General features: G+C 49.4%; 1 protein-coding gene across 1 annotated transcript; it reads right to left on the bottom strand.

Moving 5' to 3' along the window:
• Positions 1–15,023: 15,023 nt before the first annotated feature.
• IUM83_05634 (uncharacterized protein) lies at positions 15,024–15,314 on the bottom strand (the record flags this gene model as incomplete). Its single annotated transcript, XM_067929781.1, has 1 exon — positions 15,024–15,314. The coding sequence occupies one exon, from the start codon at positions 15,312–15,314 to the stop codon at positions 15,024–15,026; it is 291 nt and encodes a 96-aa protein (XP_067798085.1).
• Between the last annotated feature and the right edge of the window lie 274 nt (positions 15,315–15,588).

Below are 15,588 nucleotides of genomic sequence, written 5' to 3'. Positions count from 1 at the left end.
CTCGCGATGTGGGCTCCGTCGGCCAGCGCTCTAGCAGTCCATGTGTTTGGTGGGATGGTTAACAACCTCCAGTTCAAGCTCAGCGGTGGCTACATGATCAACACCGGCTCAGACCGACGCCGGACGTTCTCCGTGGTGAAGGGTAGCTCGAGCCGTGCATGATCAAGATAGACCTCAACAACGTGGAGTTCGTTATCGCTGATGATAGCAACGACAATCAGCAGAACACCACCGGCAACGAGCCGGAACAGGCATAGACATAGCCGGTAACGATGCGCGTTGCCCGCGCTAAATCAGGCGGACCGAAGTACGCTGTGTGTAGTACCGGTAGGCTAGAATTTTTAATGACGCGACCCTTTATGACTAGAGCTAAGAAAATAAGAACCGACTCAATGAATGCATGTGTGTACATTTAGGTTTGTTTATCGGGTGTTATATAGTGATTATAAAGCCTGATACACTATCGAGACGTAGAAAATGTACAAGTGGGAGCTAGACATAGTATCCGTGAGCACACAGAGAAGATAGAGGAGCTGACAGCGATGATCAATGACGTGCAGAGCGTGGGCTAAATCAAATAGTGGCTAGTGCAGATCGGCGGTTCTGACCGTGCGTTTAGGTACATAGTCAGCGACATACGCTACAAGGGCGAGGTGGAGCAGTTGTTCGACCTGCCGTTCGACGAGATCTTCAAGGCGTATCTGTCTATGCTAAGCAGGCGGAACAGGATTGTGCACAAGTGGATTATGTCGCGCTGGGACTCAGGCCCAGTGCCCGGCTTCGTCAGATACCGTTATCTTAAGAGCACCCTAAATCGACTTGCTTGTTCGAATGGTATCTGGGCGTTGAGGAAGGTAGCATGCGTCATACGGTTGTCTGTCAGTGCTTGAACGCGTTGGTGGTCTCATGGGAATAAGGACGGTGAATCGGCTGAAGGAAAGAGGTGGTGACCACAATCAGGTTTTTGCCCTCGCTGTTTTTTTTTCTCTTATATAGACACAAAGTCTAATTATCGGTCGTCGCAAAATAATCGCGTGGATTCGTACGTGAGGCGAACACGCCCACCTCTATAACATCATTTTCGGTTTGCAATCCCCAGCACTCGAGTGGCTGGAGATAGCGCTGCCAACACCCGCCGCGCATGACAACCGCAACGCACGCGCAGCTTCCCTGGTGAGAACCCACCGCTCAAGCGTCACAAGAACGAGGAATACTTGCATGGCGACCACTCGCAACTTTCCAGCCGGCCACCCTCGACCGACAGTCGCGCGTTTGCCTACCACCCGCTTTGAAACGCAAACCCGTGAGTTCACTGCTATATGTTGCCTAAGAGACTAACCCGTCGCTGTGTTTCAACTGCTTGACGAAGGTACATGCTCGCTCACTGCTCGCTGCCGCCAACCGCTCTACGAAGGCCAACTCCTTGCTAGAAGACAGATTTTCCTTCGGAACTGCCAAAATCGACGAAACCTACGGCGAATCTGACACTTCAATCCAGTTGCGCTCCGACGCCTCGTGAACGAAGCTGTCTAATGCTTCTTGCTCCGTCTTTGAAAGTCAAAATGGGTCACGCAAGCTCGGTGTACCGTCCGGTGTCATAGTTAGCCCGAACCCCACCTCACGGTGAGGCGGTATTCCATATGGCAGTACAGCAGGCGTAGAGTCCCCAAACTGCTTCAGAACTTCGGTGTTTGTTGCCGAGCTTATTGGTATGGTTGATATATATATATATATGTTCTTGTACCTTTGAACCCGAGACACTCTCAACAGGCTGGCCCTCGAAAGCCTACTTCAACTGGTCGATGGGGACACCAAGGTCTTCGCTGGTGAACTCACCGATGAATGTATTGATTTCATCGCAGTCCGCGTCTGGTTCCACCACCTGCAGCTCGTGCGTGACCTAGTCAAAGTCGGGATTGTACTGCGCGAACCAGGGAGCACTGGTAAGCACATCATCACTGCGAGGCAGTATATACTCCGCGAAGAGTAGCCGGTGGTAGCCTTACTGCTCCATGCACATGTCGGGTTCTACCTCGTTCACCACATCCTCGGTCGTCGTTTCCCATCAAATCGTTCAATATAGACGGGTTTGCGGCGTACCACTGCACCGACCAGACCAAGTGGTATTACGCTGTGGTCAGCACCACTATCTAGCACGATGGCCACGAGCGTTCCGGACAAAGACACAGTGCCTTGTTTGCGTATTAGACAGCCTTTCGAATCGGTCGCAGGCATAGCGACCGCTGGGTGCACTGCTAGGTATTCAAACAGGATAAGCCTAACGGCGTGTTTGCGGCCCACGCGGCGCCTCTTCAAAGTTGCTCTGGCAAATCCTAGGCGCGTTGTTGCGCGAATAGCAATAGCGATTGTCCGAGGAACCATGCTGTCTTTCCGTTTGATTGTGGTGTCAAGCCAGTGGAGCATGGGACTAACCGGATCCTCCGCTCCGGCAAATTTTGCATGACCTGGTCTCTTGCACCGAAAGCAGGGGTTCTAGCGCATGCACTCCGAGCGATCAAAGTAGCGCGTGTCGCCGATCTACATTGGTTCTGGTCCATCTCGTGAATACGATAGCTCATGGTACTGGCGTCGCCCCTGGTGTCTTGGCCTCCCAAGAGACGACGGAAACGCCACGTGCCTACGCTCGTACTCCATCGCAACCGAGACAACTTTCGATACGGTGCTGCAGCGCCGATACAGCACCTCTTCTCCATTTATGGCAACGAGGTCGCGCACAAAAAGCGTGATCTAATCTAGCTTGCTCATTTCCGTGGCCTGACTTATCAACTGGTGGTACTTGGTAATGTAGTCGACAAGATCCGTACACTCCCCCTTCTACAGGTGGTACAGCTTGTTGCGCAGGACCCGTGAATTGTTTTCTCAGCGCGGTGGCTCCGCACTATTGCTGATTGTATTTTGCTGCCTCGGGAACCATGCGGCTGCCTGGCCCCATAGGTTTAAAACTGTTGGGTGCAATAGTTGTAGGTTGTATAGTTGATTGTCAATTTGGAAGTGATGGCAAATGCATCGCCGGCTTCCCTCACATCCCTCGGCTTATCATTGCTGCCATCGTAGCGCCGGCTTCTTTCCTACGGTTGAATGGTCCTTGGTTGCATTTTGTATTATCCAAACAGACCACATAAAATAGTAACACGCAGCTTTTGTTGTTAACTTTAACCTTTGCTTTTGTACTTTTATCGTTCTTATGTTGAAAAACTTCTTGAAACTGTATATTTTACTTCTGGCTCGTTAATAATTGCCTATGACACAAAGTTCAACTTTATTTGTGATTGATCAATTGTTATTTGTTGTATAAAGTATTTGTTTGTCTAAGCGTAGTTTATCGGTAACTTACGTCTGACATTTTTTTAAGCCCATCACAAAGCGGAGTTTTTCAAACTGGCCTTGACTCAATGGCTTTGTTAGCGCTTCTGATATCATGTCGTTAGTGTTACAGTAGGTAACTAATGTGTTTCTCTTCATGTTTATCACAGGCATACAAATGCCTGATATTAATGTGTTTAGTCGACGAATGACTACTTTCAGTATATTTTTATACTCATTGAGGCTGTATTATCACACCAACACTGTGTCGGTAGTACTTGGCCGTAACCCAATTCAATATTTCTATTGTACTCTAAGCCATAATTCGACGTTCCTTTCAAGTACTTTAGCACTCGCTGAGCCGCTCTCCAATGCGTCTTGTTATAGCCAGATAAGTACTTGCTCAACTCTCTTACAGCGTTTGCTCTATCAGGTCTAGTGCCTCTTACTCAATACATTAATGAACCACACCAAACCCCGGTTATCAAACGGCTGAACCGCGATCTCTTCAGGCGTTAAATTGACTTCCTTTTCTATAACCAAACTCGCAGCCTGCGGTGTGGGCTCTGTAGTACATTCCTTCATTTGAAACTTTTCTAAAAGGTCCTGAATGTACTTCTGTTGCGACAGACGGAGTGTTCTTTTCTAGATCTCTTTGGATCGCCATTTTCAGCAAATAGTGCAACTCACCCAAATCTTTCATAGCAAACATGGCAGACAGCTTAGCTTTTAAATCATTGATTGAGCTCAAATGTAAGGCAGCGATCGTAAGATCTACATACACCCACACAATAAATGTGTGTGTGACTCCTTCAACCACCCACTGTTTCAGATACAATCAATGTTCTTTCTTGCATCTGGAAGCCTAACCCTTTCTGAAAGGCATTTATGACTTCAAATTCTAGGTGCCTGTTTTAGGCCGTACATACTTTTCAGCCATCCTTGTTACTTGATTCGGGGGCGTGCCATGCTATGGCACAAAGCTAAGAAAGTTGAATTGAAGTGTCTCCACAGTCAGGGAGTGGCGTGGGGAGACCCCTTTATCACGCTTCAAAGCAGGCTTTGCCAGCATTTGGACAACCAATTTCTCCATAAGGTGCCCGCCGATCCGAGTGTAGCGCTTAACCGCGTCCGACCTCCATCGTCCAAACAATTTCACCGCCAAGCTGTCGTAGCCGACGTTAAACAGCGCTGAGGAACCGCCACTCCGTAGTGAATGTGAACCGTACTGCTCAGGCTTTTGGCCGACGAGCTCAGCAGCACGCTTGATCGCAGTCACCACTTGATTTACTTGCAAATCTGTGTTAGCATCAACCTTGCATAGTAGGGAGGTCTTCGCAACGCCAAGTCCGTCGTGGTGTTTTGACAAATACCACGCTGCGAAAACCGGACAGCACCAGGCAGAACCTGATCGCTGCAGCCTGCGGCTGGTGCCATTTCCGAACTGATCGGCCTTGCTTCCACGAAAATGTAGCACTACCGCAGTTACCTCTTGTAGAATTCCCACCTCTTTCTCCTCGTAGTTCACAAACTTCGTGTCCGAGCGCCGAATCGCGTATGACATCACTTTTGAGCCGAGGGCTAAATACTCCGATCACCTCAAAAGAAAGAAGAAGCCCAGCCCCGAAGCTCCCCCATATGATTCGGTGCTGGGCTGATGAAAAGTCGAGCGACACGTGCAGTCGTTTGAGGATAGTCGTTGTAACCGGGCATTTAGGGTTGCCGGTCGTGAGGCGAAACCGATGAAACTTGATCGCCCAGGGGGTTGTGTATACCGTAGCCCAGGAAAATACAGGTAGTCGACAGAGGAAGAATAAAGCCCAGAGTGCCGCAAAGCAAACCCTGAATTTCACTCCTCCTTGTTTGGTGTGAGTACCTTGCGTAATCCCTGTCGTCTCGCTTATCTTCGACGGAATGGCACTTCACAGGAGTTTTAAATGTAGCCTATGAAGAAGCGCTGAGGTGCACGTCTAATCCAGAACGCGTCCTCGATGCTGAAGGCAACCCAGAATTTCAGATCACCCGAACCCAGAATATCACGAATTCAGGATCCAGGATTTCAGTTCCACTCTGGGTGAAGCTTGGAACTCAGAAGGTACCTTACCCAAGTGCTCTCTTAGCCCGATAGCCAACAAATACAGAGTATACAACACTACAACTAGCCGTCACTTATTCTTTTGGACCCTCGGACGGTGGGTCACTCACACACTAGGCTCACTCGAGTCTGAAATCCAGGCGCCTAGCACGCCTGAATACTCGCCAACACGCGCACCACCCTCAATTAAGAGGGAAAATACAACCACTATCAGTTAACCTTCCCGTCACACGCAGTAATCAATACAATGTCCTGGAGGCGACTACTTAGCACTCCAGACCACAATCAGGAACATGAAATGGGCTACCACGAGCACAGCAAGTGACCCAACTAGGATATGAAATAGATGGATCACCCCAGGAAACACAAGGCGTCTCTGGTCACCACCTAACTGGAATTAGAGTAGGTGGAGCTCACACAGACGACTCGTCCTTGTAGTCGATGTGCCCTTAATGTCCCGCGGTAGTAGTCTCGGGTCCTCCGGATTTCCGTCGGCAGGCTTGGCCGAAGTCACTTGCGCGTTACAGGGAAGATTGAACTCTCTTTTGGTTATCGACTACACTTTCACTTCTCTCTTCTGCACTCTTCTTCGGGCAAATGTCTTGGGTTCACTATGCTTCGGGTCGAATATCTTGGCTTCAGTATACATTGGGTTCAGAGATCCTGACTAGCGACGACTTGGTCGTCGCACCTTCGTCGTGGGTTAACAAATGACTTGGTTTCACCATGCAGCGAGTCCGTTGTCTTGGTTGCAGTATAGTGTGAGCACTCTCCTTCCTCTCTTCGAAAAAGTCGAGTCGACAGGTCTTGATGGATTCTCGACGGTTCTTCAAGTCACACATCACTTGATTGCAAACTGGCCTCAAACTGGCTCCAAACTTGCCTTGCATTCACACTCAGGGTTTCACTTGGTATCTTGGGTGATTTTTGGAATCTTGGCGTAACTTGGTGAATCTTGGATGTCGGCTTGGGAGATACTTGGATTTAGTATAGGGCGTCTGGATTCACGATTTAATCCCAGGATTCCATCTTGAAATCCTGGGGCACTTGTCGTTACACAAGAATCTTGGGTTTCCGTGGTGCACTCTGGGTGCAAACTCTTCTTCATCACAGACTAGCGTGAAACTCCACAAACATCAACTTGTACGGCTTCCAGCGCGTGATCATGGTGATGGTAGTGGGTGTTTCTTGGTACTTGATCCATCTTGTCGCTCTGAACCACAGCAAGACGAGATGTACTCTGGGATACGTTCTCCAGAGACACTTTCCGCCAGCCTTTAGGCACTCGTCGTAAGGGAAAGTCCGGTGGCTGGACTGAATGCACTGTTGAATCCTGGGTGTGCACGCCCAGGATTTCACATTTCCAGCCGGTTGGGCCCATCTGCGGTCAGGCGCAGGATTCCTTCCACAAGAACACGCCCCATCCCTATCGCCACTCATGTCACACGGGTACGGCCGCGCGGCATCCTCTCTCTCCACCAATCACAACTCAATATAGACTCCAAGTCAAACCAGTGACGGCTGGTCGTCAGCGAAAATCTGGGGCCGCTGTGTGTCAGTCGGGTCCGATCTTCGCATCCCGGTGATTCCAAGTTGGTATGCGGGCAGCAGTTTAACACTGTATCCGAGTTACCGCCGATGATGCCACGAGATCTGACTAACTTTTGAGAGCACGGTACCGGCAGTATTTCCGATGCCTGTTTGGCCCCAACCATATCTCCAGCAGTAAACGGCAAATAAAGCGAGTTGATAGGAGTGTTGGCTGGCGCTCTCGGGCAGCCATCTTGGAAAATTAAGCCAGTCACACCATTGGCACTATTCACCTCAGGTGGTATTATACTTTGATGCGGATGCCGCGGCCAGTGAGCGGAACTGAAGTTGCTCGAGAAACCCGTGTAAATTTCCTGCAAATCGCTGGGACTGGAGACTGTATCCAACACGACGAAAAGTTAGTCCATCTTGTTAAATATGGTTCGGTCCACGCACGTGATGCTGCGTCTGCCATCCCGTTTGCGGAACCAGCGATGTGCTCAGCCGATATCCTTAAATTGAACTATGCTTCTCCAAGACCAATACACCTACTTATTTCTTGACTGAATTGGTTGCTTGCGTGAAGTTTGTTACACCAAGTGACAGCTGAAGCGTTGTCGCTCCAGCATCTCACGTGCACCATACGACCAGAAGCTTGTCTGTTCCACTTTGGACCCCATGTCCAAAGTGCCAGCGCCACGCAAAGGTGCTCCCTTACGTTAATAGAAAAGTCGGCCTCGGATGATGAGGGCTCCTTAATCATTGCCAACTCGATGTCATCAAATCTCACTTGGATGAATTCATCGGATGCAGGACCTAGGACAGCCAGACCACTATTAGATGCATCCATATACAGCTCATCCTGCGGAATTACTGTGCCCGCAATCATTGAGAGCGGCAGCTCTGCCAGGCACCCTTGCTGCAGAATTTGGTCGAACCACAATAAGTCGGTGACGGACCCTTTTGCCAGCTGGATCCGCCCAATCCCTGGGGCCGGAGTGCATTGAGACTGCAACCGCTGGTAAAACGGCTTTGCTGTTCTCAGACAGATCGCCACGTGTCGAAGCGACCCAAGTGCCTTGTAGAATTCACTCTTAGAAGCCTTGCCACACTTAACCCCGATATTCACTCGATCGCATGCCTTCTTGATTTTCTCACTCGGAATGGATACTGTTCGGTGGTTGGTGTCCAGCGTAGCCCCAAATCAACGAGATCAGTGCACCAACCCGAAAATTTTGCCTCGTTTATTGAACGAGGACCAAGCACAGCCAACATAGCGTGTCGTAGAGTAGTCCGCGAGATGTAACCTGTCGCAGACGTCCGGTTCGACCAAAATATGGTCATCAACCCACTCATACGGGAAAAATGGGTCCCTGTCGGAGGATTCGGACACCGAAGCCGGTGAGTTGGTGCCCATTAACCAGGAGACGGTTCGCCCAAATAGTGTATAACATGGAGGCGACCCCGACCATCCAAATGGATCAGCCATATCCACGACCAAGATACCGAGCTCGTCGATTAGTGCAGCCATGCGAAATACCTGACTGGCGCAAGTTCTTAAATGCCGAAAGGCTCCCTTCACATCTCCTTTCAGCATGCGAATACGTCCAGCGTGCGGGCTATTGGCAAGTTGCTCGATGCGCCGGACTATTACTACCACCGACTTGAAACGCCGTTTTGGGACTGATTCAACCATAAATGCTGCATTGACGGAGTTATCCTTTGGGTATGACAGATCATGAATCGTGCGCACTTCTTCGTTGGGATCTATGTCTTTCTTCTCCACGGCTCCGATGGGGCTACACACCACTTCTGGCCACTTATCAAGAATATTAGCATCAACGACCATATATTGGCCGGAGTCTTGCCCCTCGCGGATACTTCTGGTAACTGCGCGTAGATACCGTCGACAGGACCCATGATTCTTAGGAGGCGGCCGCCGTGGTCGAGGCCCTTGCCGCCACTGGGCCTTTATCCCTCGGTCAGCAATTTCAACCAGGGAGCCAAGATGAGGGTACCCTCTCAGTACAAGTCGAAGCCTGTCAGTGTCGAGCGCCCTGTCGGGTCTGTGGTCATCGACATTCTCTCCCCGAATGAGTTGGGTCGCCTGTTCTAGGGTCAGCTGTTCCGATCGAATTATTTGCGAGAGAGATTCACGTGCGAGATTATCAATAGTATGTAATGTTTTCCCTCGGTTCAGGGAACGAATAAATCCTCTGTTGCGCAGCGCGATCGAAATTTTGCATTCTTGTCTGAGAAGCTCTTCCTCTAGTGCAGCTCGAATAATCTCCGCGGACGTCAGAGATAACTGTACGCGACCACAACGGTGCAAGCCACCACTACCTTCGAGGTTCACGGCAGATGCTGGCTGCAATATTAAAGGTACTGGTGGCAGATAATTCTTGCTTCTGACTTCGGGCACATATTCCGAATTCGGTCGACAGCAAGGCCTCAGCCGACAACACTCTGTTTCTCCCCCATCCAGCTTTTCACAGACGGTCGACATTGCACTACCGTGTACTTCCGGTCGACGAGTTCACATACATCGCTGTTACTCCCAGAACGAACGCTGAGAAAGCGATTTAACAGATCTGGATCGTCCCGTAGTTTTTCAACGATGCGAGCGTCTTGGGCTAATGCCGTTCGGCGGCGTTTCGGCCCGTCACCAGCTTCATCGAGGACTGTAACTTCACGAGCGTCCTTACCACGGCCTTGCGCCGTGGGGACCGAGCGCCCTCTGCCTGTGTCACGCTCCGACTGGTCTGGAGGGGACTCGTCATCGTCAGAAAAAGGGTCAAAAGTTCTGTTGCTTCCGCTACTGATCCTTGTCCTTCTCGTGGCTGCGAGGGTGGGGGACAGCAAAATGACTGACCGACACTACGAGGTACTGGTTCTATGCCTCCTACTACATAATGCGCAAAGTCTAATACATGCTGTAGAACGAACTCAGTCTGCCGGCCTGTCCGCGGGTCGATCCATCGACAGACCTTTCCCATTGGACGATAGCAATCCTCCGTCAGTAGGTCTGCCAGCACGGTTGATATTTCGTTTGAAGCGGCGGAACCATTTCTGCCTAGCCCTCTGTCGAGAATTTCAGTTTCTACCGCCTTGATCTCTGAACTGACCCAATCTTCGCAGTTGAACTGGACGTGTTCTAGGAGATGGGCGACAATGGGTGCTAGCTACCCTGGAAACCGCGTGCACCGCTGCCTCAATTTACTCTCCACCAGATTTAATCACCAAATGAAAGCCGGTAACCGCCACAACCTGCCCGTAGTGAACTTGTTGAGCAACATGCGCCGAAACCGCACTCCTCAGGAACGATTTTCTCCTCGCTTTATCCACTTCGCGTGCAATAACGACGTGTTCCTCGGCACCTGTCGCTGCATATTTCCTTCGCCTCCATCAAAGCTACAAAACCACACGTTGGTTGGATCCAGCCGGATGACACTGACGTAGAATGGTTGATCGTGCTCGCCGTCCAGTAGATCCGGAGTCAGGTGCAGGTGTGAGCGCGACGTCAGGAGAACCATTATCCGGAGAGCTGAGGGCTGTAGGCTTGAAGCAGGAGGGCTTAAACGCTTGGAGGAAATCTGAAACTAACCAGCCGCCTCCTCCTACGTGCTCCTACGTTGGTTTCATCTTTTGCTACGTCTGCTGAAATGCTATTTTCACTCTCCGCTTGAAAATTCCCATTTCTGAAGCTTACAAACCAGCCCAGATCCATCGTGGAATCCTAGCGGCTATCTCACGTAGATACTTTCACTTACTATACCATTTAGGAACGCAGTAGAAACGTCCATTTGGTGTGGATGCACTTCTAGAATTGTAGATAGTGCGAGCAAAACCCGCATGGACTCGTACCTAGCGACAGGTGCAAAGACGTCTTGGTAGTCAATGCCGTACATTCGGGTGCTCCCTTGGACTACCAACCGTGCTTTCAAACGATCAACCGAACTGTCCGCGTTATATTTGACGTCGAACACCCAGTGACAACCTAATGCTTTCCGCCCTTCTGGAAGGGTTACAAACTTCCATGTGCCGTTCATTAATAAGGCCTCAAACTCCGTCCTAATGGCACACGCCCACTGCTTAGCATGTTTGCTAGCCCGTGCCTCCTTTATAGAACGTGGAATGGGAATGCGTTTCGTACAGGTTGTAACGTTATTTAGTTGTGTGACATATTTTGTAAGCCTGATCTTTTTCGGGTAGACCTCTGTCTGTCACTGCTGACCCCTTTTTCTGCTCCCACTTTTCGGAATGTCGGTGGTTGCGTAACAGATACTGAAGTTGTGGTTTCAACTTCGGTGGTCGCTTCAACGTCAGCTTCCATTCTAGATCGCTTTCCTAAATTCTCTATGATCTTTTCTTCTTCCTGATCTACGCTATTATTTTGAGTAGGGAATGATCTATGTATCACAGCCTCTGTATTTGTTGAGCTAAATTTTATGTCACGAGCTATAAGGTAGTTGTTCGCCTTGACGTCTAACAGCCGATACCCCTTTTATTTGGGTGCCAGGCCCAAAAGCTTACACTCGATCGCTCGATCACCGAGTTTTGGGTATGCTTGCTTTGATTTGGGTACATGTGCGTAGCACGTCGAGCCCCAAATTTGCAGTGCCAGGCCATTTGGTTTCTTACGGTACAGTAGCTCATACGGGGTCTTCATCCCCAGTCTAGCCACAGGTAGGCGGTTGTTGATATCAACAATCTAATTTAGGGCTTCTGGCCACCACTTAGGTGGCATTTTGGCTCCTCTAAGCGCACAGCGAACTCCAGCCGGTATTGTCTGGTGCGCTCCCTCTGCACTGCCATTTTCTTCTTAGGATTCGACATTTGAACTTTGAAAATCTAAAGCGAGTTTAGAAAATAGTTTAGATACTGCTGTATTCAGAAATTCAGTACCTCCGTCTGTTCTAATTCTTTCGACCTTAAACGGAAATTGGACTGACAAATTTTTCAACAAGTCCCGTATCTTGTCGGGAACTTCCTTTAGTGGTTTCGCTACAAAATACCACTTATAAACTGTGGCATCATCAACAACAGACAAAGAATAGTAGTAACCAAATGAACCATACAATCCACTCACGCTTAACCTTCCAGTAGAGTCCATATGGAGAGTGTGGAGTGGCTCAGTGGCCTTAACTCCCACCATGTTCTTATTGGACATTCTGCGATCTTTCATTTGCACATGTCTTACAAAAGAAATGTACCGACTTAAGTTCAGAATAGGAATGTTTTGGTAATCCCTTCATATTTCCGTTTATCGTTCGAATGAGACGCTCTTTTCCAACATGGCTGAGCCGTAAGTGTCATTCTTTCAAAATGTTGCCAAATTTACGGCTTTGGACCGTAACAATGTTCGTCGGACTGGTTTCACGTTTGATAAGTAATGTACTTCTCCTATGACCACTGCTGCAAACAATAGCTTGAAGTATTTTCCTAAGAAAAACAGGAAATCTCCAGATTTCAACTGAAAGTTCCTGTATCCTAGCTTTACCAAATAGTATGCACTCAGTAGATTACTATCACATTTCCGGTCATACGAAATATCCTTTAAACTTAACGCACTCAAATATCCTTCAGGGTTTAAAACGTTGAGTTTTATTGATCCTTTAATGCACTATGTGAAACGGTACCATTACCGTAAGTGAAGATGTGGCCCTGGCCAGGCTGAGGCTTCCCGAAAACCAGCCTCGGTCTGGGGTTATTCCTCGGTCTCCACTGGTATCAACGACCCATATATCACTCGTTAACTTTATTTTCCGTAAATATTTCAAATAAGACGAATGGCGCTTACGTTCCATGGCTTCGAATTCGTCCATATCCTTTGGCAGTGGCGACTTAGCTGAGTTGCCGTCGTCCCTGCAATTTTCAGGATCCAGTCTCCGGAGACCCCCCCCCCATCATCTGGTTCTCCTCGGCCTTCTCGAGGGCGGTTTTTCCGTTCTTGTCGAGGCAATTCTCTCCGTCGACTACCACCGCCTTGATGGTGTTGATCGCAGCCTTCGTCGCTTTCTTAGCTCCTGGGGCCGTCTTTATGTCCATCCGGAAAAGCGACCCGCCCTGGAGGTTCGTGTCCCTGTCGGCCGCTTTCGTGGGGCAGTCCGGCATAACGTGCCCCACCTCGAAGCAGTAGAAGCACCTTTCGTCTCCGTCAGTTCCGGTGGGCTTTTGCTTATGTCCAGGCTTGACCCGGACACTGTTGATGGGCGTTCCTTGGCCCTTGTCCATAAGGCCCACCTCCCTTTTTTACTTGTCGCCGAAAATTAGGCGCAAGGCTCCCTCTACCTTGTCCACCGTGAAGTCCTCCAAGGTCATCGAGATTGACGAGGCCCAGAACTCGCTCGGCAGTTTGGACAGCACTTCCACGCAAAGCCAGGAATCCGTCACCATGTCCTGGTCAAAAAGCCTGCGCGTTTTCCTATTATTTTCGTTCCTTCCCTTCTGAAGTTGCTCGAATAGGGTTCTTAGGTCGCACCAGGGGCTGCGTGTCAACTTAGTCAGAGACCGTGTTAAGTCAATGAGGTCGGCAGCATCCCCTTGAACGAAATCCTTCTCGAGGACTAACATGGGTCCATTGCGGACACCACATCCGGCAGCGTCGACAGAAAGAAATTTGACAGAACCTGATTGAGTAGGTTCTGCAAGTCGCCCCTCCCTCCCCCCCCCCCTTCCAGTGCATCACGTCCCACCTCATCCTGAGCGCCTCTTGCTCAGGAGTTTAGGTGGTCGTTGACGCTGTCTTCTCCGGATTGCTCCGTAGGAAGTCGGTCATGAGTACCAGTGCCTCCGGCTGCCGCTTCTCTAGCAGCTTCGTTTGGTACTCATGGTCCAACGGGTTGACGTGTGTCAACAGCTTGTCTTTCCACATAGTGTAGGACTTACCGTTGAATCTCTCGAGGCCGCCGCCAGTCTTGGCATCGATATCTGACACTGTACTTGAAATGTTGCGTGCAATAGTTGTAGGTTGTGTAGTCGGCCGTCAGTTTGGAAGTGATGGCAAATGAATCGCACGCTTCCTCCACATACCTCGGCTTATCATTGCTGCCAGCGTAGCGCCAGCTTCTTTCCTACGATTGAATGGTCCTTGGTTACCCTTTGTATTATCCAATCAGACAATGTAAAAATAGATCTAAGTGGCCTATCATATCTCCTTGTTTTTACCACACTAAGGTCAAGTCAATTTGGCGCAACAGAAACCATCACAGCCACCACACGGTTTTGGTTGATCGGATTCTCGTAGTTGACGTTCTTGGTCTAAAAACCTAATTGCGCCTGGTCTAGGAATAGCTCTAGTGCCTCGCTTAACTACCGGGTGTAGTGCAACATAGTGACACCCTCAACACTCTTTTCGGATTCCGGCATCTAGATGCCGGTATCATACCTTGCATGGCGCTGGATCGGTCTTCTGAGCGCGATAGATCTACGATTGGCAGCAAATATTCACCTTGAACAATAGTTTTCGTAGCAAATACATAGTTCTTGCCATCCGTCCCACAAGCCAAACACCAAGTCTGCGATTTAAGGGATCAAATTGATACAGCCCATGTTTTCAAAAAGGGAATAAGGAAATAATCAGTGATTCCAAAATTACTATTTTATGGAGGATAACCAACAAGCTGCAATCCATCATGGCGCCGCGCAGTGAAGATAGAAACATACATTATGGCAACTCTAAAAGACAAAACAAAATCGATTGTGCATTAACCTTCCTTAGAACTGCTTAGTCGCAGTGACGACTGTTTTGATCGACCAAAATCTGCGGTTAACCTCTAGAAAGATCACCCTCTCGAGCTATACAGGTGACATGGATTACCGAAGAGGGGAAAACTTCTTCGCCTTGCTAAACAGACTCCCAACAACGTTCGATGTACGGAACGAGCGGACAGCTGCGTACACACGGGGAAATATTAATTGAAATAACCAAAACCTGATTACATGGCAGTAAACATACCTTGAAGCTTGATTGACCGCCTTTTGGCGCTTCAGGGCTCGCTCAGCGAAGCTCATCTTCGCGTCGGCGCAACCATCGCGGCTGTTTCGCTCTGTCGAGACAGCCGCTTCCCTTTCATCACTTGGAAGCAGGTTCCTCGAAGAGAGGGTACTTCACAATCGGGAATTGCGGGGCGATGTAGCTTCCCATTTCGGGGTGTAGCTGCATCAGCGAGCTAAAAAGGATTCTTGCATCCCACATGATTAAGCCATCCTCCAATTGAAGCTTCTTCGAAACCAATTCACACTCGGTCAGTCCTTCCATAGCTGTGCTGAGGCGCATCGCTTCCGGCGATGTCAGTATCAACACGGCCAGCTCGGCGTTGGACGTGTCAATGAACTCCTTCAGCTTAAAGAGTCGCTTGATCATTGCGTACGTGGTCGAACCCCTAGTAGCTGCTTGGCAGAACGGGTCTCAGCGAAGTACGCCGCCTATAGATACATTGGGTAAAAATAGGAAGGCACAAAATTTATTCATATCCAATTTTACACAACTTACCAAATTTTGCATACCTCAGCTTGGCAGCGTTGTTGAGCTTCCTCGATGCTTTCATCAAGCTCATGGTTTGTCCAGGATGTCCGATTACTCTTCCAAATACCGCGCCAGAGCCAATTTCCAGTGATGTGGAGTTGGAGCAAATGAT

This window comes from Phytophthora cinnamomi (genome assembly GCF_018691715.1).
Source record: "Phytophthora cinnamomi strain GKB4 chromosome Unknown Contig10, whole genome shotgun sequence".
In the NCBI taxonomy this organism is placed as follows: Eukaryota; Oomycota; class Peronosporomycetes; order Peronosporales; family Peronosporaceae; genus Phytophthora; species Phytophthora cinnamomi.
The sequence above is the reverse complement of the archived record's forward strand: the minus strand, read 5'-3'. Positions and strand labels throughout refer to the sequence as shown.